The sequence below is a fragment of the Esox lucius genome, chromosome 20 (genome assembly GCF_011004845.1).
Source record: "Esox lucius isolate fEsoLuc1 chromosome 20, fEsoLuc1.pri, whole genome shotgun sequence".
In the NCBI taxonomy this organism is placed as follows: domain Eukaryota; kingdom Metazoa; phylum Chordata; class Actinopteri; order Esociformes; family Esocidae; genus Esox; species Esox lucius.
This window is the reverse complement of record NC_047588.1, coordinates 34574991-34597305: the sequence shown is the minus strand read 5'-3', so window position 1 is coordinate 34597305 and position 22315 is coordinate 34574991. Positions and strand designations below refer to the sequence as shown.

The window sequence follows — 22315 nt, the reverse complement described above, 5'->3', positions numbered from 1 at the left end:
CAAGGAATTTAATGTTGTTTTGTGGCTTTACCTTTTCTACTAAAATATGTGCAAAATGATCTGATTTCATTGTGCTATTGGCACATTTCCTTACCTCAGTTACTTTATCTGTGTCTTTATGTTTTGATACATACAAATATAACCCCATTGTTCAATTCATTAATTGATATTCCACAACTGTTACTGTAGCACTGACCACTTTAATGAATAAAGTGCATGTATATTGGGGAACACTTATAAAAAACACAGCACTACAGTGTAGACAATATAAGTTAGACAATATAAAATGTCATAAAATCAAAGCCTATTTACCATATGTACAATGCAACCGTCCCATATTTACAGATTTATTACAACATATTTATATTACTACAACTTGTCAACAACAGAGGTGAAGTGTTCGTAGCTGCTGTACACTTTGTTGTCCAGACCTTTTGATGGGGACATCATATTTGTAGGGCAGAAACTCTTTTTTTTGTATTTTTTATGTCCCTGGGTTGTTTGGCCACAGAGTGTACAGACAGGGAGATTTTGCACCCTTGACACTTTGGCTCCTACTTCTGAGGAGTGTTCCTTATGCTTCCGCTTGAATTGCGTAGCTCTTGCCCAGAATGAAGTACTACTGTGTGCTGTGCCAATTGTAGTAGGCATTTTGGGCAGAGTTGGAGGGACTGATTTAGGTGGACCATCAATCCCTGGATTTGCCTCACTAGCAGGCATTATGGGCCATGTGGAGGGGCCAGCAATTCCTGGGGTTGCTGTAGATGCAGAGAGGGAGGGCACAGGTCTGGTGATGGTAGAGGGGGCGTTGGGTTTTCTCACTGGTGGTGGCAGTAGCAAATGTGGCATCGGTGGCTGAGGCCGGGAGAGTGGTGCCATCATATCTGTCCTTCCCTTTAACACCTTGGTCCCTGCTGTGCTGGGTGTGGGCACATATTCCATCAGGGGGTAGTCTGGTGGAGGGAGGACTGCAGGCTGATGTGGTGCTGGTGGAAGGTCTGCAGATGAGATGGAGGTGGTCTTAGTGATGGTGGAGGGCTGTTTTGTGGCGTGCAAGTTGAGGAGCCTCTCTTGGCGACGGATAAAGTCCTGCACAGTCTTGCTGTTAATCTTGGGTAGAGGAATGCCTGCTTTGCACAGGACTGGATCCTCCACTAAAATCCGGTGCTGGACTCGCTCGTACGCCTTCAAGAGGGTTCTCTTCTCAGGACTGTTGCGAGAGCCTTGAGGTGAGCGCAACCACAACAGTTTCACCAGCGTGTACATCAGCCTGTTGTGCTGAGCACTGATGTCCTGTTGCGCTGGTGCGTAGCGCTTGGCCATCTTTACCCTCTGTATCAGAGCAGCGTCAACAAGATCGTCCCTTTTTGTGCGGCAGTAGAGGGTGTTGCCCCAGTGTGTTCTGTACAACTGGTTGAACTTTTGTGGCTGCTTGTCATGCTCCTCCACGGCATTCCAGGCTTTAAGGACCTGGTTTCTCTGCTCGGTGGTGAGTGACAGCTTTTCTTCTGCCAGGCCAATCTCCACCAGCACAGAGCAGAACATTTCCAACTTAGGAAAGCCAGGAAGAGGGTTTGGACTGCAGGCATCCTCCTGTAAAAGAAAAAGCCATATGAATGTGGTAAGTTCAAATATGTTGTCTTTTTCAGTAACTGGTGCATTGTATTTCATTCTAGCAGACACACGGCTACTCACAAAGGCCGGAGGGTGAACAGTGGCGGTTTCGTCGCTGGTGAGTGTGATGTGGGGCAGGACGGCATCCAGCGCACGGTCGTGTGCCTCCACATCGCTCTGGTACGCCTCGTCTGCGTCATCTGGATCAGGCTGCCCAGGTCGGAGCACCTCCTCTTCTGGACCAGGTCCATCGTTGACAATGTCCTGAAGAGAGAAGGGCCCAGATTCCCCCGTGCTCTGGCTGAACAGGTACTCCAACCCGAGCAGCTCGTTGGAAGAGACATCAGCAGGGGCCCGGAAATTCTCCTCCACAGTCTCTCCGAACAGCTGCTGACAGCGAGCGTTGAGGCGATCAATCAGCGGCGCCGAATAGGTCCTGTGGTGCCGTCCTTTGCCACCAAACACGGCATCCCCGCTCCTGTCAGAGTTCCACCGTGCAATGCCACTGATCAGGTAAACCTGATAGGGCCGTGCTGCACAGTGGGGACCTGAAAATCAAAATTGAAGGTATTATACAACAGTTAGTTCCACTTTTTCAACTAATTAGTTTGATTGGACAATGGGCATTCCATGAGTTCCTATATTGAGCGTTACTGCACGGGGACTTTTAACTACATGTATCACTCCGCTTTACAGGTGTTCTAATAAATGTTTTGTTTGTGTTGCTTGGCAAAAGTCAAGTCCGAAGTCCAGTTGCAGATCTTTTTGTGTTGGCGGAGGAAAATAAATGATTAAAAAAAGAAACAAATCATAATCTGTTGTGGCTTATTACTGTTAACTAATAAATGGCAATTGTAGAATGGTTGTATTAAAGCTATATCCAAATCACAGCTGTGATATATTCAGTACAATCGCACCCCCTCTCCTGTCATTATTGCTTAATGACAGGGTCACATATTTAATTTGTTACAAGTATAGAGAATACACCTGTGTACCTGGAATCATGTTCGGCAGAGCTTTGTGGAATCCTTCCAGGCTGTTGCTTCCACGCAGACATTTGTAGTAGGGTAGGTCCACATTGTTAATGGTTGTGGTACGCGCCACCCTATACATGTTCATGTCTGGTGGATCCTGGATGCACTCCAGGTGTCGCTGCTGGCCTGCCCACATCTCATCAATGGCCTCTGTAAATACATACATACATGCATGCATACAGTGAGTTATGTTCACTTTGTATGCAACTCTATCCGTATCAATGTTGTAATAACTTTTTTGAATGAGGTCTTTTATACCAGGTGTTTTGAAAAGGCTCACTCCGCTCTCGTCCAGCCCTGCGGGACCTTTCAGCTCCTCAATGGCCAGATGGATGAGCCGGAATGTTTCCTGAGCTCCCAGTGTGACCCTTCGCACGTGGTGTTTGAGGTGCTCCCTGGTAATGTAGAGGCGGACAATATCCTCATCTGACACAGTCATCAGCGTTGCCGGGTCCTTGGCTCTCATGGCCTTGATGAGCAGCTCCAGGTCTGAGCGGTTATAGGCCAGCACTCCCCCAGCTAGCGCAGACTTGAATGCAGCATACTTCGAGTGGGACTCTGTGCGTATGGCTGCATCAAACCGGTGGATCCAGTGAAAGATGTCCAGACGCACAACCATCCCGTTGTCCACCCAAGGCTGGAACAAAATCCCCAGCGCTGTTGGGCCCTGCGCACGGCAACACCCACGGTCCACGTATATAATTTTTGGGACTGGTTGATTGGCCAGCCGGAACCTCTCCATGACCCCAAGGCACATCGGTTTCAGCTTCTCTGTGGACTCCTCACAGGTCAGCACAAATGAAACTATCTGGGAGTGCTCGTTTCCGATGCTGGTGAACCACTCAGCTGAGCCTCCACCCTCCCCAGACAGCTTCTTCACCACCTAAAACATGTCAAGTGTGCATAATGAGATAACCTGTTAGATTTTATTGATATGTGATTTTTCTTAATCACTTTACAACAATGTGAAAATGGGTTCAATTTAAAACTTAATAAAAAACCAAACAATACTGCAAGATGTTTTGCATGATTTACATACTTTCTTGGTGGAATCCATTTTCAGCACAGTGCCAAAAGTGGAGAGGATCTGGCTCCGGTAATCCTGCACGTTGCTGGCCTCCGCCAGCAGGAAGGCGTGGCGCAGGAGCCGCGCGGAGGGGAGCTCTCTTGGAGGAGGTGGAGCCTGGAAAGTGTGCCTTAGTGCAGAAACGATCCCTCCAGGTTTCACGACAGTCATGAGGAGTGTGGTGTACAGGTCCTTACGCTGAAGGTACTCTTCAACGTGGTTCTCCTGTATCTGCCGCCACACCTTGACCATGGTGTTCCCTTCCGTCCGGTCCCTCAGAAGGCGCACAACAGTCCTATCCACGCCACGCCTATAAGTAGAGTCACAATCAATATGTTCAGGTGGATTTGAGTGACACTTCCAGGTCTGTCAAACGCACACATTATGTTCAGTATACTCACTTGCTGGTGAGGATGGCAGGGAACATAGCTTGGTGAGCCTCGCTAAGCTGGGACAAAATAGCGGCATCCCACGCAAGCCACCGACCCATTGTGCCACCTTCTCCGCTTCTGGCCGCTTTTGTACATGGTCCACAGCACAGGACCTCAGTGAGCATGGTGTACCAGGTGGACACGTCACAGATGTGACGTACCTAAAGTACATATGGGGAGAAAATCCTATTAAAAAAAAGGCCAATAGCAGGATATGGCTTTCTGTGCTCTTTTTTTGTCTTGCATGTTTACATACATAGTAATAAACTAATGTAAAAACTCTAACAAAGGTGAAGTGAGTTATACCCGGTGGTGATAGCCAGACTTGTAGAGGTGCACGTTCCGTCCTCTACCCAGACACTGATCCCCTCGAGGACACTTCAGGGAGTACCTCCACACTCCAACAGGACGCCACACAAAAACACGACTCCGAAAAAACTGTTGTGGAGTTGGCGGGGCACCCCTGACGTAGCCGGGAGGTTCTTCTGGGTAAAACCACATGCGGTCCGATTTCATCACCCGTCGCCTCCTGAACAGACCACTTTTGTCCTTATAGATTTGAACGGGTGTGAACAGCCCTCTTTCATTGTGGTCTTTGAGCCAGGAAATGTCTGCAGATGGGATGCCATTGGGGTTTTCCCACAGACGCACCCAACCCTCTAGCTCCACCTGCAACACACAACACATACAAAACACACTTAGTTATTACTTATTATTTTACATTACTTTGGTTAGTACAAATGAATGTCAAAACATACAACCAATTAAAAAAAAAAAAAAAACCAACATGTTAAACAAATTGTTCTCCTTGACATTGTTTGCATATAATGTGAATTTTACTTACAGGGGAGTCACTCAGAGGTGATTCCGTGGGAAAAGGCTGACCCTCATGATCCTGTGCTGTGGACGGGGACTCTGTGAGTTGGCCAGGGGGCTCGGGCTGTTTGGGCCGGACAGGGGGCTCGGGCTGTTTGGGCCGGACAGCGGGCTCGGTCTGCTTGGGCCGGACAGGGGGCTCGAGCTTCTTGGGCCGGACAGCGGGTTCGAGCTTCTTGGGCCGGACAGCGGGTTCAAGCTTCTTGGGCCGGACAGGCGGCTCGGGCTGCTTGGGCCGGACAGCGGGCTCGGGCTTCTTGGGCCGGACAGCGGGCTCGGGCTGCTTGGGCCGGACAGCGGGCTCGGGCTTCTTGGGCCGGACAGCGGGCTCGGGCTGCTTGGGCCGGACAGGGGGCTCGGGCTTCTTGGGCCGGACAGGGGGCTCGGGCTGCTTGGGCCGGACAGGGGGCTCGAACTGTTTGATTGTGTCTGTGGGAATTTTCCAAACAAAGTTGTTTTGTATAATTTTTACATTTTTTACGGTTTCATGTCTGTTTACTCTGTAACTCCCCTACCTTCAACAGCCTAGCTTGCAGCTAACAGTTCACTGTCGTCCCCTGGCCATGATGAAGGATCACACTTGGAGGTGCTTGCCTGCGGTTGCTGGACAACAAAATTTATTGTAACTATATAGATTTTATGATGTACCAGCTTTTAATTATCAAAAGCAAACAAAAACATTTAGTGATTAAAATATCTCTAATATGAAAATAATTTACCATGCTATTCTGCTCTTCCCATTACATACAACTTACTTGCTCCTTGTCAACAATATATTTCCTGAACCGCTTCATCTGCACACTTGTGATGTGGGTCACTGGTGTGTGCAGCCACCTCCTCACAGAACTGTATGCTTTCTTTATTATCTCCTTCTCCTCCTCACTGAATAGCTCTGGCCTGTCCTTTTGGGTGGGGTACTTGCTGTAGAGAGTCCACATCTCCTGAAAGGTGCTTTCCTCAAACCCTCTCTGACCGTAAATACACCTGTCGATGTTGGCCTCCAGGAGAATGCAGACTTGTGGGAAACTCTCTGCATATTCATTGAGGTAGTCTTTCACTCCCTGGTTCACTCTCTCTCCCTCCCTATGTTGGGTGGTCTCCTCTGATCTGTGCTTGTCAAGTATACTGCCATTTATTATAAGCATGCCATTAAAATTGTATAATAAATGCATTGCCTCCAATGGTATTAAATATAATATACTTACTACTTCAAGTAGCCCACATCGTTTTCCACAAGCCAGTGAAAAGATGCGTTTTCATACTGGCCAAATGGAATCACCAGCTTTCCCAGGCACAGCTGACGCGAAGGAGTGTGGATACCCTCCGCTCGAAGGAGCTTCTCTGCATGAGCCAAGGCTGTAGCCTGGTTCCGCAGCTCCTGTGGAGGTTTGGGAAAGAGCATCCTTTTCTCCCGATAGTAACGGGCCTCTTTTGTCGCCACCAATACGGCCTGCTGACGATATGGAGGGGCATCTGGGTTGATTACGCGGATTACTGGGCTCGCCATCTTCATTGACATACAAAACTGACAGTGACAGTAAACTCAGCAAGATCGTAACAGTGGGTCTCCGAAATGGCTCGATCAAGAGAAAAACTAGACCAATTCGCACAAAACAAAAACGTTGGTTAAGGTCTCCAAGGGTCTCAGATAACTTCCACCAAATCCCAAGACAATGAATGATATACGAATAAAGTAATGAGCGAAAGTCGGGTCCAAATACGGGGCTAATGCGATTTTTGCGAGGCTGCTAATGAGATTTTTTTTCAAGTGACGCAAGCGACTGTAGACAGTTACGCGTTCTGATTGGTCTAGAGTCTACAGTGACTGTAGACTCTAGACCAATCAGAACGCGTAACTGTCTACAGTCGTTGCGCTACTGTAGACTCGACCCCTGCGAATTTCCCAAATGTGGAAATCTCGATTGCATAATTTCTGGTAGTGGGGGACTGCGTTCGCGCTCTCCCCTGATCTAGTGTTCAATGACAAACGTGCCCTCCTGGTGCCTCTCCCACCTGTCAGGTCTGTGCCCTTGTGTACCTCCTCTTCCTCTCCCTTTAAGCGTGTTCAAGCTCATCTTTAGGTCGCCGTCTGCCCCCAAATCATGCCCAGGTCTGTCTTTGTTTCCCTCTTTGTTTCAGGCCGTATATGCCGGACTACTTAATACAACCTCTAACCCCAGAAAATGTGGACAGAGAAGACACCTTCTCAAGCTTGGTCAATTAGGGGGAAGGGGGCATTTGCATTTCTACCAGTTGGGCAGTGTTGTATGACAGGAAAAGAGGGATGCGCTCACAAGATGGGCTAAACAAACAATAAAGTACTTGCAAGTGCTCTGCCCGCATCTGCATTTCTAGACATGCTTTTTAATGGCTCTATAGGACGTGAGGATGTGGCGGTCCAGAGATGTGACATTGTAAGGCTCTAAGTGACCGACCGTCAGGCGGGAACGTTGGCACTGTAATGGCCACCCCTCCGCGGACCTGTACAACTCATACTTACCTGGCAAGGGAGACACCGTGATCATCAAGGCGGTTCACCCAGGGCGAGGCTCGGCCATTGCACTGCGGCTGTGCTGACCCCTGCGAATTTCCCAAATGTGGAAATCTCGATTGCATAATTTCTGGTAGTGGGGGACTGCGTTCGCGCTCTCCCCTGATCTAGTGTTCAATGACAAATGTGCCCTCCTTGCTCCAGGTACCTCTCCCAACCTGTCAGGTCTGTGCCCTTGTGTACCTCCTCTTCCTCTCCCTTTAAGCGTGTTCAAGCTCATCTTTAGGTCGCCGTCTGCCCCCAAATCATGCCCAGGTCTGTCTTTGTTTCCCTCTTTGTTTCAGGCCGTATATGCCGGACTACTTAATACAACCTCTAACCCCAGAAAATGTGGACAGAGAAGACACCTTCTCAAGCTTGGTCAATTAGTCAAGCGGCACCAGTTAGCGGGGGGCAGCCTCTATTGGCCTGCAGTGTGCTAGAGTCCACATTGAAATGGGGACCTAGGCTGGAGCTAGATAGCACAGTCACTTAGTAATGGAAATGCTTGACAGGGTTCAAAGATATGTCCTCCAAATGTGAGTGCTTTTTCACTGTGATTGCCTTATTTTGCTAAATAACAGCTTTCCCGTGTCATGCTCTTTTTTGATACTGATCCCTTTATAAAGCGCCCCGGCGAGTGTTCCCTCGCTTACGGCCATACCAGCCTGAATACGCCCGATCTCGTCCGATCTCGGAAGCTAAGCAGGGTCGGGCCTGGTTAGTACTTGGATGGGAGACCGCCTGGGAATACCAGGTGCTGTAAGCTTTTTCCCCCACTAGGGTGTGCTCTTGGTTTATTTTCTCATCCTGATGGCTTCATTCAACGTGTAGTTCACTAAATGCAACTGGCCCCCCGGTCGAGTGTGGGTTCTGTACGTTTCTCCTGGGCTCGTCTGAACGCGCTAATGCGTGCTCATTGGGCATTGGCTTGTGAATCCACTCTGCTTAAACACATTGAAATCGGGGGAAGGGGGCATTTGCATTTCTACCAGTTCAGCAGTGTTGTAAAACAGGAAAAGAGGGATGCGCTCACAAGATGGGCTAAACAAACAATAAAGTACTTGCAAGTGCTCTGCCCGCATCTGCATTTCTAGACATGCTTTGTAATGGCTCTATAGGACGTGAGGCTGTGGCGGTCCAGAGATGTGACATTGTAAGGCTCTAAGTGACCCACCGTCAGGCGGAAACGTTGGCACTGTAATGGCCACCCCTCCGCGGACCTGTACAACTCATACTTACCTGGCAAGGGAGACACCGTGATCACCAAGGCGGTTCACCCAGGGCGAGGCTCGGCCATTGCACTCCGGCTGTGCTGACCCCTGCGAATTTCCCAAATGTGGAAATCTCGATTGCATAATTTCTGGTAGTGGGGGACTGCGTTCGCGCTCTCCCCTGATCTAGTGTTCAATGACAAACGTGCCCTCCTGGTGCCTCTCCCACCTGTCAGGTCTGTGCCCTTGTGTACCTCCTCTTCCTCTCCCTTTAAGCGTGTTCAAGCTCATCTTTAGGTCGCCGTCTGCCCCCAAATCATGCCCAGGTCTGTCTTTGTTTCCCTCTTTGTTTCAGGCCGTATATGCCGGACTACTTAATACAACCTCTAACCCCAGAAAATGTGGACAGAGAAGACACCTTCTCAAGCTTGGTCAATTAGGGGGAAGGGGGCATTTGCATTTCTACCAGTTGGGCAGTGTTGTATGACAGGAAAAGAGGGATGCGCTCACAAGATGGGCTAAACAAACAATAAAGTACTTGCAAGTGCTCTGCCCGCATCTGCATTTCTAGACATGCTTTTTAATGGCTCTATAGGACGTGAGGATGTGGCGGTCCAGAGATGTGACATTGTAAGGCTCTAAGTGACCGACCGTCAGGCGGGAACGTTGGCACTGTAATGGCCACCCCTCCGCGGACCTCTACAACTCATACTTACCTGGCAAGGGAGACACCGTGATCATCAAGGCGGTTCACCCAGGGCGAGGCTCGGCCATTGCACTGCGGCTGTGCTGACCCCTGCGAATTTCCCAAATGTGGAAATCTCGATTGCATAATTTCTGGTAGTGGGGGACTGCGTTCGCGCTCTCCCCTGATCTAGTGTTCAATGACAAATGTGCCCTCCTTGCTCCAGGTACCTCTCCCAACCTGTCAGGTCTGTGCCCTTGTGTACCTCCTCTTCCTCTCCCTTTAAGCGTGTTCAAGCTCATCTTTAGGTCGCCGTCTGCCCCCAAATCATGCCCAGGTCTGTCTTTGTTTCCCTCTTTGTTTCAGGCCGTATATGCCGGACTACTTAATACAACCTCTAACCCCAGAAAATGTGGACAGAGAAGACACCTTCTCAAGCTTGGTCAATTAGTCAAGCGGCACCAGTTAGCGGGGGGCAGCCTCTATTGGCCTGCAGTGTGCTAGAGTCCACATTGAAATGGGGACCTAGGCTGGAGCTAGATAGCACAGTCACTTAGTAATGGAAATGCTTGACAGGGTTCAAAGATATGTCCTCCAAATGTGAGTGCTTTTTCACTGTGATTGCCTTATTTTGCTAAATAACAGCTTTCCCGTGTCATGCTCTTTTTTGATACTGATCCCTTTATAAAGCGCCCCGGCGAGTGTTCCCTCGCTTACGGCCATACCAGCCTGAATACGCCCGATCTCGTCCGATCTCGGAAGCTAAGCAGGGTCGGGCCTGGTTAGTACTTGGATGGGAGACCGCCTGGGAATACCAGGTGCTGTAAGCTTTTTCCCCCACTAGGGTGTGCTCTTGGTTTATTTTCTCATCCTGATGGCTTCATTCAACGTGTAGTTCACTAAATGCAACTGGCCCCCCGGTCGAGTGTGGGTTCTGTACGTTTCTCCTGGGCTCGTCTGAACGCGCTAATGCGTGCTCATTGGGCATTGGCTTGTGAATCCACTCTGCTTAAACACATTGAAATCGGGGGAAGGGGGCATTTGCATTTCTACCAGTTCAGCAGTGTTGTAAAACAGGAAAAGAGGGATGCGCTCACAAGATGGGCTAAACAAACAATAAAGTACTTGCAAGTGCTCTGCCCGCATCTGCATTTCTAGACATGCTTTGTAATGGCTCTATAGGACGTGAGGCTGTGGCGGTCCAGAGATGTGACATTGTAAGGCTCTAAGTGACCCACCGTCAGGCGGAAACGTTGGCACTGTAATGGCCACCCCTCCGCGGACCTGTACAACTCATACTTACCTGGCAAGGGAGACACCGTGATCACCAAGGCGGTTCACCCAGGGCGAGGCTCGGCCATTGCACTCCGGCTGTGCTGACCCCTGCGAATTTCCCAAATGTGGAAATCTCGATTGCATAATTTCTGGTAGTGGGGGACTGCGTTCGCGCTCTCCCCTGATCTAGTGTTCAATGACAAACGTGCCCTCCTGGTGCCTCTCCCACCTGTCAGGTCTGTGCCCTTGTGTACCTCCTCTTCCTCTCCCTTTAAGCGTGTTCAAGCTCATCTTTAGGTCGCCGTCTGCCCCCAAATCATGCCCAGGTCTGTCTTTGTTTCCCTCTTTGTTTCAGGCCGTATATGCCGGACTACTTAATACAACCTCTAACCCCAGAAAATGTGGACAGAGAAGACACCTTCTCAAGCTTGGTCAATTAGGGGGAAGGGGGCATTTGCATTTCTACCAGTTGGGCAGTGTTGTATGACAGGAAAAGAGGGATGCGCTCACAAGATGGGCTAAACAAACAATAAAGTACTTGCAAGTGCTCTGCCCGCATCTGCATTTCTAGACATGCTTTTTAATGGCTCTATAGGACGTGAGGATGTGGCGGTCCAGAGATGTGACATTGTAAGGCTCTAAGTGACCGACCGTCAGGCGGGAACGTTGGCACTGTAATGGCCACCCCTCCGCGGACCTCTACAACTCATACTTACCTGGCAAGGGAGACACCGTGATCATCAAGGCGGTTCACCCAGGGCGAGGCTCGGCCATTGCACTGCGGCTGTGCTGACCCCTGCGAATTTCCCAAATGTGGAAATCTCGATTGCATAATTTCTGGTAGTGGGGGACTGCGTTCGCGCTCTCCCCTGATCTAGTGTTCAATGACAAATGTGCCCTCCTTGCTCCAGGTACCTCTCCCAACCTGTCAGGTCTGTGCCCTTGTGTACCTCCTCTTCCTCTCCCTTTAAGCGTGTTCAAGCTCATCTTTAGGTCGCCGTCTGCCCCCAAATCATGCCCAGGTCTGTCTTTGTTTCCCTCTTTGTTTCAGGCCGTATATGCCGGACTACTTAATACAACCTCTAACCCCAGAAAATGTGGACAGAGAAGACACCTTCTCAAGCTTGGTCAATTAGTCAAGCGGCACCAGTTAGCGGGGGGCAGCCTCTATTGGCCTGCAGTGTGCTAGAGTCCACATTGAAATGGGGACCTAGGCTGGAGCTAGATAGCACAGTCACTTAGTAATGGAAATGCTTGACAGGGTTCAAAGATATGTCCTCCAAATGTGAGTGCTTTTTCACTGTGATTGCCTTATTTTGCTAAATAACAGCTTTCCCGTGTCATGCTCTTTTTTGATACTGATCCCTTTATAAAGCGCCCCGGCGAGTGTTCCCTCGCTTACGGCCATACCAGCCTGAATACGCCCGATCTCGTCCGATCTCGGAAGCTAAGCAGGGTCGGGCCTGGTTAGTACTTGGATGGGAGACCGCCTGGGAATACCAGGTGCTGTAAGCTTTTTCCCCCACTAGGGTGTGCTCTTGGTTTATTTTCTCATCCTGATGGCTTCATTCAACATGTAGTTCACTAAATGCAACTGGCCCCCCGGTCGAGTGTGGGTTCTGTACGTTTCTCCTGGGCTCGTCTGAACGCGCTAATGCGTGCTCATTGGGCATTGGCTTGTGAATCCACTCTGCTTAAACACATTGAAATCGGGGGAAGGGGGCATTTGCATTTCTACCAGTTCAGCAGTGTTGTAAAACAGGAAAAGAGGGATGCGCTCACAAGATGGGCTAAACAAACAATAAAGTACTTGCAAGTGCTCTGCCCGCATCTGCATTTCTAGACATGCTTTGTAATGGCTCTATAGGACGTGAGGCTGTGGCGGTCCAGAGATGTGACATTGTAAGGCTCTAAGTGACCCACCGTCAGGCGGAAACGTTGGCACTGTAATGGCCACCCCTCCGCGGACCTGTACAACTCATACTTACCTGGCAAGGGAGACACCGTGATCACCAAGGCGGTTCACCCAGGGCGAGGCTCGGCCATTGCACTCCGGCTGTGCTGACCCCTGCGAATTTCCCAAATGTGGAAATCTCGATTGCATAATTTCTGGTAGTGGGGGACTGCGTTCGCGCTCTCCCCTGATCTAGTGTTCAATGACAAACGTGCCCTCCTGGTGCCTCTCCCACCTGTCAGGTCTGTGCCCTTGTGTACCTCCTCTTCCTCTCCCTTTAAGCGTGTTCAAGCTCATCTTTAGGTCGCCGTCTGCCCCCAAATCATGCCCAGGTCTGTCTTTGTTTCCCTCTTTGTTTCAGGCCGTATATGCCGGACTACTTAATACAACCTCTAACCCCAGAAAATGTGGACAGAGAAGACACCTTCTCAAGCTTGGTCAATTAGGGGGAAGGGGGCATTTGCATTTCTACCAGTTCAGCAGTGTTGTATGACAGGAAAAGAGGGATGCGCTCACAAGATGGGCTAAACAAACAATAAAGTACTTGCAAGTGCTCTGCCCGCATCTGCATTTCTAGACATGCTTTTTAATGGCTCTATAGGACGTGAGGATGTGGCGGTCCAGAGATGTGACATTGTAAGGCTCTAAGTGACCGACCGTCAGGCGGGAACGTTGGCACTGTAATGGCCACCCCTCCGCGGACCTGTACAACTCATACTTACCTGGCAAGGGAGACACCGTGATCATCAAGGCGGTTCACCCAGGGCGAGGCTCGGCCATTGCACTGCGGCTGTGCTGACCCCTGCGAATTTCCCAAATGTGGAAATCTCGATTGCATAATTTCTGGTAGTGGGGGACTGCGTTCGCGCTCTCCCCTGATCTAGTGTTCAATGACAAATGTGCCCTCCTTGCTCCAGGTACCTCTCCCAACCTGTCAGGTCTGTGCCCTTGTGTACCTCCTCTTCCTCTCCCTTTAAGCGTGTTCAAGCTCATCTTTAGGTCGCCGTCTGCCCCCAAATCATGCCCAGGTCTGTCTTTGTTTCCCTCTTTGTTTCAGGCCGTATATGCCGGACTACTTAATACAACCTCTAACCCCAGAAAATGTGGACAGAGAAGACACCTTCTCAAGCTTGGTCAATTAGTCAAGCGGCACCAGTTAGCGGGGGGCAGCCTCTATTGGCCTGCAGTGTGCTAGAGTCCACATTGAAATGGGGACCTAGGCTGGAGCTAGATAGCACAGTCACTTAGTAATGGAAATGCTTGACAGGGTTCAAAGATATGTCCTCCAAATGTGAGTGCTTTTTCACTGTGATTGCCTTATTTTGCTAAATAACAGCTTTCCCGTGTCATGCTCTTTTTTGATACTGATCCCTTTATAAAGCGCCCCGGCGAGTGTTCCCTCGCTTACGGCCATACCAGCCTGAATACGCCCGATCTCGTCCGATCTCGGAAGCTAAGCAGGGTCGGGCCTGGTTAGTACTTGGATGGGAGACCGCCTGGGAATACCAGGTGCTGTAAGCTTTTTCCCCCACTAGGGTGTGCTCTTGGTTTATTTTCTCATCCTGATGGCTTCATTCAACATGTAGTTCACTAAATGCAACTGGCCCCCCGGTCGAGTGTGGGTTCTGTACGTTTCTCCTGGGCTCGTCTGAACGCGCTAATGCGTGCTCATTGGGCATTGGCTTGTGAATCCACTCTGCTTAAACACATTGAAATCGGGGGAAGGGGGCATTTGCATTTCTACCAGTTCAGCAGTGTTGTAAAACAGGAAAAGAGGGATGCGCTCACAAGATGGGCTAAACAAACAATAAAGTACTTGCAAGTGCTCTGCCCGCATCTGCATTTCTAGACATGCTTTGTAATGGCTCTATAGGACGTGAGGCTGTGGCGGTCCAGAGATGTGACATTGTAAGGCTCTAAGTGACCCACCGTCAGGCGGAAACGTTGGCACTGTAATGGCCACCCCTCCGCGGACCTGTACAACTCATACTTACCTGGCAAGGGAGACACCGTGATCACCAAGGCGGTTCACCCAGGGCGAGGCTCGGCCATTGCACTCCGGCTGTGCTGACCCCTGCGAATTTCCCAAATGTGGAAATCTCGATTGCATAATTTCTGGTAGTGGGGGACTGCGTTCGCGCTCTCCCCTGATCTAGTGTTCAATGACAAACGTGCCCTCCTGGTGCCTCTCCCACCTGTCAGGTCTGTGCCCTTGTGTACCTCCTCTTCCTCTCCCTTTAAGCGTGTTCAAGCTCATCTTTAGGTCGCCGTCTGCCCCCAAATCATGCCCAGGTCTGTCTTTGTTTCCCTCTTTGTTTCAGGCCGTATATGCCGGACTACTTAATACAACCTCTAACCCCAGAAAATGTGGACAGAGAAGACACCTTCTCAAGCTTGGTCAATTAGGGGGAAGGGGGCATTTGCATTTCTACCAGTTGGGCAGTGTTGTATGACAGGAAAAGAGGGATGCGCTCACAAGATGGGCTAAACAAACAATAAAGTACTTGCAAGTGCTCTGCCCGCATCTGCATTTCTAGACATGCTTTTTAATGGCTCTATAGGACGTGAGGATGTGGCGGTCCAGAGATGTGACATTGTAAGGCTCTAAGTGACCGACCGTCAGGCGGGAACGTTGGCACTGTAATGGCCACCCCTCCGCGGACCTCTACAACTCATACTTACCTGGCAAGGGAGACACCGTGATCATCAAGGCGGTTCACCCAGGGCGAGGCTCGGCCATTGCACTGCGGCTGTGCTGACCCCTGCGAATTTCCCAAATGTGGAAATCTCGATTGCATAATTTCTGGTAGTGGGGGACTGCGTTCGCGCTCTCCCCTGATCTAGTGTTCAATGACAAATGTGCCCTCCTTGCTCCAGGTACCTCTCCCACCTGTCAGGTCTGTGCCCTTGTGTACCTCCTCTTCCTCTCCCTTTAAGCGTGTTCAAGCTCATCTTTAGGTCGCCGTCTGCCCCCAAATCATGCCCAGGTCTGTCTTTGTTTCCCTCTTTGTTTCAGGCCGTATATGCCGGACTACTTAATACAACCTCTAACCCCAGAAAATGTGGACAGAGAAGACACCTTCTCAAGCTTGGTCAATTAGGGGGAAGGGGGCATTTGCATTTCTACCAGTTCAGCAGTGTTGTAAAACAGGAAAAGAGGGATGCGCTCACAAGATGGGCTAAACAAACAATAAAGTACTTGCAAGTGCTTTGCCCGCATCTGCATTTCTAGACATGCTTTTTAATGGCTCTATAGGACGTGAGGCTGTGGCGGTCCAGAGATGTGACATTGTAAGGCTCTAAGTGACCCACCGTCAGGCGGAAACGTTGGCACTGTAATGGCCACCCCTCCGCGGACCTGTACAACTCATACTTACCTGGCAAGGGAGACACCGTGATCACCAAGGCGGTTCACCCAGGGCGAGGCTCGGCCATTGCACTCCGGCTGTGCTGACCCCTGCGAATTTCCCAAATGTGGAAATCTCGATTGCATAATTTCTGGTAGTGGGGGACTGCGTTCGCGCTCTCCCCTGATCTAGTGTTCAATGACAAACGTGCCCTCCTGGTGCCTCTCCCACCTGTCAGGTCTGTGCCCTTGTGTACCTCCTCTTCCTCTCCCTTTAAGCGTGTTCAAGCTCATCTTTAGGTCGCCGTCTGCCCCCAAATCATGCCCAGGTCTGTCTTTGTTTCCCTCTTTGTTTCAGGCCGTATATGCCGGACTACTTAATACAACCTCTAACCCCAGAAAATGTGGACAGAGAAGACACCTTCTCAAGCTTGGTCAATTAGGGGGAAGGGGGCATTTGCATTTCTACCAGTTGGGCAGTGTTGTATGACAGGAAAAGAGGGATGCGCTCACAAGATGGGCTAAACAAACAATAAAGTACTTGCAAGTGCTCTGCCCGCATCTGCATTTCTAGACATGCTTTTTAATGGCTCTATAGGACGTGAGGATGTGGCGGTCCAGAGATGTGACATTGTAAGGCTCTAAGTGACCGACCGTCAGGCGGGAACGTTGGCACTGTAATGGCCACCCCTCCGCGGACCTGTACAACTCATACTTACCTGGCAAGGGAGACACCGTGATCATCCAAGGCGGTTCACCCAGGGCGAGGCTCGGCCATTGCACTGCGGCTGTGCTGACCCCTGCGAATTTCCCAAATGTGGAAATCTCGATTGCATAATTTCTGGTAGTGGGGGACTGCGTTCGCGCTCTCCCCTGATCTAGTGTTCAATGACAAACGTGCCCTCCTGGTGCCTCTCCCACCTGTCAGGTCTGTGCCCTTGTGTACCTCCTCTTCCTCTCCCTTTAAGCGTGTTCAAGCTCATCTTTAGGTCGCCGTCTGCCCCCAAATCATGCCCAGGTCTGTCTTTGTTTCCCTCTTTGTTTCAGGCCGTATATGCCGGACTACTTAATACAACCTCTAACCCCAGAAAATGTGGACAGAGAAGACACCTTCTCAAGCTTGGTCAATTAGGGGGAAGGGGGCATTTGCATTTCTACCAGTTGGGCAGTGTTGTATGACAGGAAAAGAGGGATGCGCTCACAAGATGGGCTAAACAAACAATAAAGTACTTGCAAGTGCTCTGCCCGCATCTGCATTTCTAGACATGCTTTTTAATGGCTCTATAGGACGTGAGGATGTGGCGGTCCAGAGATGTGACATTGTAAGGCTCTAAGTGACCGACCGTCAGGCGGGAACGTTGGCACTGTAATGGCCACCCCTCCGCGGACCTGTACAACTCATACTTACCTGGCAAGGGAGACACCGTGATCACCAAGGCGGTTCACCCAGGGCGAGGCTCGGCCATTGCACTGCCGGCTGTGCTGACCCCTGCGAATTTCCCAAATGTGGAAATCTCGATTGCATAATTTCTGGTAGTGGGGGACTGCGTTCGCGCTCTCCCCTCATCTAGTGTTCAATGACAAACGTGCCCTCCTGGTGCCTCTCCCACCTGTCAGGTCTGTGCCCTTGTGTACCTCCTCTTCCTCTCCCTTTAAGCGTGTTCAAGCTCATCTTTAGGTCGCCGTCTGCCCCCAAATCATGCCCAGGTCTGTCTTTGTTTCCCTCTTTGTTTCAGGCCGTATATGCCGGACTACTTAATACAACCTCTAACCCCAGAAAATGTGGACAGAGAAGACACCTTCTCAAGCTTGGTCAATTAGGGGGAAGGGGGCATTTGCATTTCTACCAGTTGGGCAGTGTTGTATGACAGGAAAAGAGGGATGCGCTCACAAGATGGGCTAAACAAACAATAAAGTACTTGCAAGTGCTCTGCCCGCATCTGCATTTCTAGACATGCTTTTTAATGGCTCTATAGGACGTGAGGATGTGGCGGTCCAGAGATGTGACATTGTAAGGCTCTAAGTGACCGACCGTCAGGCGGGAACGTTGGCACTGTAATGGCCACCCCTCCGCGGACCTCTACAACTCATACTTACCTGGCAAGGGAGACACCGTGATCATCAAGGCGGTTCACCCAGGGCGAGGCTCGGCCATTGCACTGCGGCTGTGCTGACCCCTGCGAATTTCCCAAATGTGGAAATCTCGATTGCATAATTTCTGGTAGTGGGGGACTGCGTTCGCGCTCTCCCCTGATCTAGTGTTCAATGACAAATGTGCCCTCCTTGCTCCAGGTACCTCTCCCAACCTGTCAGGTCTGTGCCCTTGTGTACCTCCTCTTCCTCTCCCTTTAAGCGTGTTCAAGCTCATCTTTAGGTCGCCATCTGCCCCCAAATCATGCCCAGGTCTGTCTTTGTTTCCCTCTTTGTTTCAGGCCGTATATGCCGGACTACTTAATACAACCTCTAACCCCAGAAAATGTGGACAGAGAAGACACCTTCTCAAGCTTGGTCAATTAGGGGGAAGGGGGCATTTGCATTTCTACCAGTTGGGCAGTGTTGTATGACAGGAAAAGAGGGATGCGCTCACAAGATGGGCTAAACAAACAATAAAGTACTTGCAAGTGCTCTGCCCGCATCTGCATTTCTAGACATGCTTTTTAATGGCTCTATAGGACGTGAGGATGTGGCGGTCCAGAGATGTGACATTGTAAGGCTCTAAGTGACCGACCGTCAGGCGGGAACGTTGGCACTGTAATGGCCACCCCTCCGCGGACCTGTACAACTCATACTTACCTGGCAAGGGAGACACCGTGATCACCAAGGCGGTTCACCCAGGGCGAGGCTCGGCCATTGCACTCCGGCTGTGCTGACCCCTGCGAATTTCCCAAATGTGGAAATCTCGATTGCATAATTTCTGGTAGTGGGGGACTGCGTTCGCGCTCTCCCCTGATCTAGTGTTCAATGACAAACTGTGCCCTCCTGGTGCCTCTCCCACCTGTCAGGTCTGTGCCCTTGTGTACCTCCTCTTCCTCTCCCTTTAAGCGTGTTCAAGCTCATCTTTAGGTCGCCGTCTGCCCCCAAATCATGCCCAGGTCTGTCTTTGTTTCCCTCTTTGTTTCAGGCCGTATATGCCGGACTACTTAATACAACCTCTAACCCCAGAAAATGTGGACAGAGAAGACACCTTCTCAAGCTTGGTCAATTAGGGGGAAGGGGGCATTTGCATTTCTACCAGTTGGGCAGTGTTGTATGACAGGAAAAGAGGGATGCGCTCACAAGATGGGCTAAACAAACAATAAAGTACTTGCAAGTGCTCTGCCCGCATCTGCATTTCTAGACATGCTTTGTAATGGCTCTATAGGACGTGAGGCTGTGGCGGTCCAGAGATGTGACATTGTAAGGCTCTAAGTGACCCACCGTCAGGCGGAAACGTTGGCACTGTAATGGCCACCCCTCCGCGGACCTGTACAACTCATACTTACCTGGCAAGGGAGACACCGTGATCACCAAGGCGGTTCACCCAGGGCGAGGCTCGGCCATTGCACTCCGGCTGTGCTGACCCCTGCGAATTTCCCAAATGTGGAAATCTCGATTGCATAATTTCTGGTAGTGGGGGACTGCGTTCGCGCTCTCCCCTGATCTAGTGTTCAATGACAAACGTGCCCTCCTGGTGCCTCTCCCACCTGTCAGGTCTGTGCCCTTGTGTACCTCCTCTTCCTCTCCCTTTAAGCGTGTTCAAGCTCATCTTTAGGTCGCCGTCTGCCCCCAAATCATGCCCAGGTCTGTCTTTGTTTCCCTCTTTGTTTCAGGCCGTATAGCCGTATATGCCGGACTACTTAATACAACCTCTAACCCCAGAAAATGTGGACAGAGAAGACACCTTCTCAAGCTTGGTCTATTAGGGGGAAGGGGGCATTTGCATTTCTACCAGTTGGGCAGTGTTGTATGACAGGAAAAGAGGGATGCGCTCACAAGATGGGCTAAACAAACAATAAAGTACTTGCAAGTGCTCTGCCCGCATCTGCATTTCTAGACATGCTTTTTAATGGCTCTATAGGACGTGAGGATGTGGCGGTCCAGAGATGTGACATTGTAAGGCTCTAAGTGACCGACCGTCAGGCGGGAACGTTGGCACTGTAATGGCCACCCCTCCGCGGACCTGTACAACTCATACTTACCTGGCAAGGGAGACACCGTGATCATCCAAGGCGGTTCACCCAGGGCGAGGCTCGGCCATTGCACTGCGGCTGTGCTGACCCCTGCGAATTTCCCAAATGTGGAAATCTCGATTGCATAATTTCTGGTAGTGGGGGACTGCGTTCGCGCTCTCCCCTGATCTAGTGTTCAATGACAAACGTGCCCTCCTTGCTCCAGGTCCTCTCCCACCTGTCAGGTCTGTGCCCTTGTGTACCTCCTCTTCCTCTCCCTTTAAGCGTGTTCAAGCTCATCTTTAGGTCGCCGTCTGCCCCCAAATCATGCCCAGGTCTGTCTTTGTTTCCCTCTTTGTTTCAGGCCGTATATGCCGGACTACTTAATACAACCTCTAACCCCAGAAAATGTGGACAGAGAAGACACCTTCTCAAGCTTGGTCAATTAGTCAAGCGGCACCAGTTAGCGGGGGGCAGCCTCTATTGGCCTGCAGTGTGCTAGAGTCCACATTGAAATGGGGACCTAGGCTGGAGCTAGATAGCACAGTCACTTAGTAATGGAAATGCTTGACAGGGTTCAAAGATATGTCCTCCAAATGTGAGTGCTTTTTCACTGTGATTGCCTTATTTTGCTAAATAACAGCTTTCCCGTGTCATGCTCTTTTTTGATACTGATCCCTTTATAAAGCGCCCCGGCGAGTGTTCCCTCGCTTACGGCCATACCAGCCTGAATACGCCCGATCTCGTCCGATCTCGGAAGCTAAGCAGGGTCGGGCCTGGTTAGTACTTGGATGGGAGACCGCCTGGGAATACCAGGTGCTGTAAGCTTTTTCCCCCACTAGGGTGTGCTCTTGGTTTATTTTCTCATCCTGATGGCTTCATTCAACGTGTAGTTCACTGAATGCAACTGGCCCCCCGGTCGAGTGTGGGTTCTGTACGTTTCTCCTGGGCTCGTCTGAACGCGCTAATGCGTGCTCATTGGGCATTGGCTTGTGAATCCACTCTGCTTAAACACATTGAAATCGGGGGAAGGGGGCATTTGCATTTCTACCAGTTCAGCAGTGTTGTAAAACAGGAAAAGAGGGATGCGCTCACAAGATGGGCTAAACAAACAATAAAGTACTTGCAAGTGCTCTGCCCGCATCTGCATTTCTAGACATGCTTTGTAATGGCTCTATAGGACGTGAGGCTGTGGCGGTCCAGAGATGTGACATTGTAAGGCTCTAAGTGACCCACCGTCAGGCGGAAACGTTGGCACTGTAATGGCCACCCCTCCGCGGACCTGTACAACTCATACTTACCTGGCAAGGGAGACACCGTGATCACCAAGGCGGTTCACCCAGGGCGAGGCTCGGCCATTGCACTCCGGCTGTGCTGACCCCTGCGAATTTCCCAAATGTGGAAATCTCGATTGCATAATTTCTGGTAGTGGGGGACTGCGTTCGCGCTCTCCCCTGATCTAGTGTTCAATGACAAACGTGCCCTCCTGGTGCCTCTCCCACCTGTCAGGTCTGTGCCCTTGTGTACCTCCTCTTCCTCTCCCTTTAAGCGTGTTCAAGCTCATCTTTAGGTCGCCGTCTGCCCCCAAATCATGCCCAGGTCTGTCTTTGTTTCCCTCTTTGTTTCAGGCCGTATATGCCGGACTACTTAATACAACCTCTAACCCCAGAAAATGTGGACAGAGAAGACACCTTCTCAAGCTTGGTCAATTAGTCAAGCGGCACCAGTTAGCGGGGGGCAGCCTCTATTGGCCTGCAGTGTGCTAGAGTCCACATTGAAATGGGGACCTAGGCTGGAGCTAGATAGCACAGTCACTTAGTAATGGAAATGCTTGACAGGGTTCAAAGATATGTCCTCCAAATGTGAGTGCTTTTTCACTGTGATTGCCTTATTTTGCTAAATAACAGCTTTCCCGTGTCATGCTCTTTTTTGATACTGATCCCTTTATAAAGCGCCCCGGCGAGTGTTCCCTCGCTTACGGCCATACCAGCCTGAATACGCCCGATCTCGTCCGATCTCGGAAGCTAAGCAGGGTCGGGCCTGGTTAGTACTTGGATGGGAGACCGCCTGGGAATACCAGGTGCTGTAAGCTTTTTCCCCCACTAGGGTGTGCTCTTGGTTTATTTTCTCATCCTGATGGCT

General features: G+C 50.5%; 2 protein-coding genes, 23 non-coding genes and 1 pseudogene across 25 annotated transcripts; 24 read left to right on the top strand and 2 right to left on the bottom strand.

The window, feature by feature from the left end:
- Nucleotides 1–369: 369 nt before the first annotated feature.
- Nucleotides 370–5743, bottom strand: LOC114832433. Its single transcript, XM_034288865.1, has 10 exons — nucleotides 5701–5743; nucleotides 4990–5450; nucleotides 4452–4814; nucleotides 4116–4306; nucleotides 3688–4024; nucleotides 2907–3531; nucleotides 2610–2798; nucleotides 1696–2162; nucleotides 711–1593; nucleotides 370–431 (listed from the first exon to the last, which is right to left on the bottom strand). The coding sequence occupies exons 1-10, from the start codon at nucleotides 5741–5743 to the stop codon at nucleotides 370–372; spliced, it is 3621 nt and encodes a 1206-aa protein (XP_034144756.1).
- Nucleotides 5675–6759, bottom strand: LOC114829732. The gene is made up of 2 exons (XM_034288723.1): nucleotides 6227–6759; nucleotides 5675–6146 (listed from the first exon to the last, which is right to left on the bottom strand). Exons 1-2 carry the CDS (start codon nucleotides 6538–6540, stop codon nucleotides 5762–5764), a joined length of 699 nt encoding a protein of 232 aa, XP_034144614.1. The 5' UTR covers nucleotides 6541–6759; the 3' UTR covers nucleotides 5675–5761.
- Nucleotides 6760–6808: 49 nt separating this feature from the next.
- On the top strand, nucleotides 6809–6989 carry LOC114829809 (annotated as a pseudogene).
- A 524-nt stretch (nucleotides 6990–7513) lies between these two features.
- On the top strand, nucleotides 7514–7677 carry LOC117593539. The gene has a single exon (XR_004574985.1). It is a non-coding gene; the product is annotated as a U1 spliceosomal RNA (small nuclear RNA).
- A 524-nt stretch (nucleotides 7678–8201) lies between these two features.
- On the top strand, nucleotides 8202–8320 carry LOC114832437. Its single transcript, XR_003778297.1, has one exon. It is a non-coding gene; the product is annotated as a 5S ribosomal RNA (ribosomal RNA).
- A 465-nt stretch (nucleotides 8321–8785) lies between these two features.
- On the top strand, nucleotides 8786–8949 carry LOC114832466. The gene has a single exon (XR_003778320.1). It is a non-coding gene; the product is annotated as a U1 spliceosomal RNA (small nuclear RNA).
- A 524-nt stretch (nucleotides 8950–9473) lies between these two features.
- On the top strand, nucleotides 9474–9637 carry LOC117593538. Its single transcript, XR_004574984.1, has one exon. It is a non-coding gene; the product is annotated as a U1 spliceosomal RNA (small nuclear RNA).
- Nucleotides 9638–10161: 524 nt separating this feature from the next.
- On the top strand, nucleotides 10162–10280 carry LOC117593528. The gene has a single exon (XR_004574971.1). It is a non-coding gene; the product is annotated as a 5S ribosomal RNA (ribosomal RNA).
- Nucleotides 10281–10745: 465 nt separating this feature from the next.
- Nucleotides 10746–10909, top strand: LOC117593531. Its single transcript, XR_004574977.1, has one exon. It is a non-coding gene; the product is annotated as a U1 spliceosomal RNA (small nuclear RNA).
- Nucleotides 10910–11433: 524 nt separating this feature from the next.
- On the top strand, nucleotides 11434–11597 carry LOC114832468. The gene has a single exon (XR_003778322.2). It is a non-coding gene; the product is annotated as a U1 spliceosomal RNA (small nuclear RNA).
- A 524-nt stretch (nucleotides 11598–12121) lies between these two features.
- On the top strand, nucleotides 12122–12240 carry LOC114832438. The gene has a single exon (XR_003778298.1). It is a non-coding gene; the product is annotated as a 5S ribosomal RNA (ribosomal RNA).
- Nucleotides 12241–12705: 465 nt separating this feature from the next.
- LOC114832469 lies at nucleotides 12706–12869 on the top strand. The gene has a single exon (XR_003778323.1). It is a non-coding gene; the product is annotated as a U1 spliceosomal RNA (small nuclear RNA).
- Nucleotides 12870–13393: 524 nt separating this feature from the next.
- Nucleotides 13394–13557, top strand: LOC117593536. Its single transcript, XR_004574982.1, has one exon. It is a non-coding gene; the product is annotated as a U1 spliceosomal RNA (small nuclear RNA).
- A 524-nt stretch (nucleotides 13558–14081) lies between these two features.
- LOC117593526 lies at nucleotides 14082–14200 on the top strand. Its single transcript, XR_004574966.1, has one exon. It is a non-coding gene; the product is annotated as a 5S ribosomal RNA (ribosomal RNA).
- Nucleotides 14201–14665: 465 nt separating this feature from the next.
- On the top strand, nucleotides 14666–14829 carry LOC114832460. Its single transcript, XR_003778314.1, has one exon. It is a non-coding gene; the product is annotated as a U1 spliceosomal RNA (small nuclear RNA).
- Nucleotides 14830–15353: 524 nt separating this feature from the next.
- LOC117593535 lies at nucleotides 15354–15517 on the top strand. The gene has a single exon (XR_004574981.1). It is a non-coding gene; the product is annotated as a U1 spliceosomal RNA (small nuclear RNA).
- A 531-nt stretch (nucleotides 15518–16048) lies between these two features.
- LOC114829856 lies at nucleotides 16049–16212 on the top strand. The gene has a single exon (XR_003777695.1). It is a non-coding gene; the product is annotated as a U1 spliceosomal RNA (small nuclear RNA).
- Nucleotides 16213–16736: 524 nt separating this feature from the next.
- LOC117593566 lies at nucleotides 16737–16901 on the top strand. The gene has a single exon (XR_004575013.1). It is a non-coding gene; the product is annotated as a U1 spliceosomal RNA (small nuclear RNA).
- A 524-nt stretch (nucleotides 16902–17425) lies between these two features.
- Nucleotides 17426–17590, top strand: LOC117593544. The gene has a single exon (XR_004574991.1). It is a non-coding gene; the product is annotated as a U1 spliceosomal RNA (small nuclear RNA).
- A 524-nt stretch (nucleotides 17591–18114) lies between these two features.
- LOC117593534 lies at nucleotides 18115–18278 on the top strand. Its single transcript, XR_004574980.1, has one exon. It is a non-coding gene; the product is annotated as a U1 spliceosomal RNA (small nuclear RNA).
- A 532-nt stretch (nucleotides 18279–18810) lies between these two features.
- Nucleotides 18811–18974, top strand: LOC117593530. The gene has a single exon (XR_004574976.1). It is a non-coding gene; the product is annotated as a U1 spliceosomal RNA (small nuclear RNA).
- A 525-nt stretch (nucleotides 18975–19499) lies between these two features.
- Nucleotides 19500–19663, top strand: LOC117593529. Its single transcript, XR_004574975.1, has one exon. It is a non-coding gene; the product is annotated as a U1 spliceosomal RNA (small nuclear RNA).
- A 532-nt stretch (nucleotides 19664–20195) lies between these two features.
- On the top strand, nucleotides 20196–20360 carry LOC114832462. The gene has a single exon (XR_003778316.2). It is a non-coding gene; the product is annotated as a U1 spliceosomal RNA (small nuclear RNA).
- A 522-nt stretch (nucleotides 20361–20882) lies between these two features.
- LOC114832434 lies at nucleotides 20883–21001 on the top strand. Its single transcript, XR_003778294.1, has one exon. It is a non-coding gene; the product is annotated as a 5S ribosomal RNA (ribosomal RNA).
- Nucleotides 21002–21466: 465 nt separating this feature from the next.
- LOC114832766 lies at nucleotides 21467–21630 on the top strand. Its single transcript, XR_004574974.1, has one exon. It is a non-coding gene; the product is annotated as a U1 spliceosomal RNA (small nuclear RNA).
- Nucleotides 21631–22146: 516 nt separating this feature from the next.
- On the top strand, nucleotides 22147–22265 carry LOC114829821. The gene has a single exon (XR_003777669.1). It is a non-coding gene; the product is annotated as a 5S ribosomal RNA (ribosomal RNA).
- Nucleotides 22266–22315: the final 50 nt, after the last annotated feature.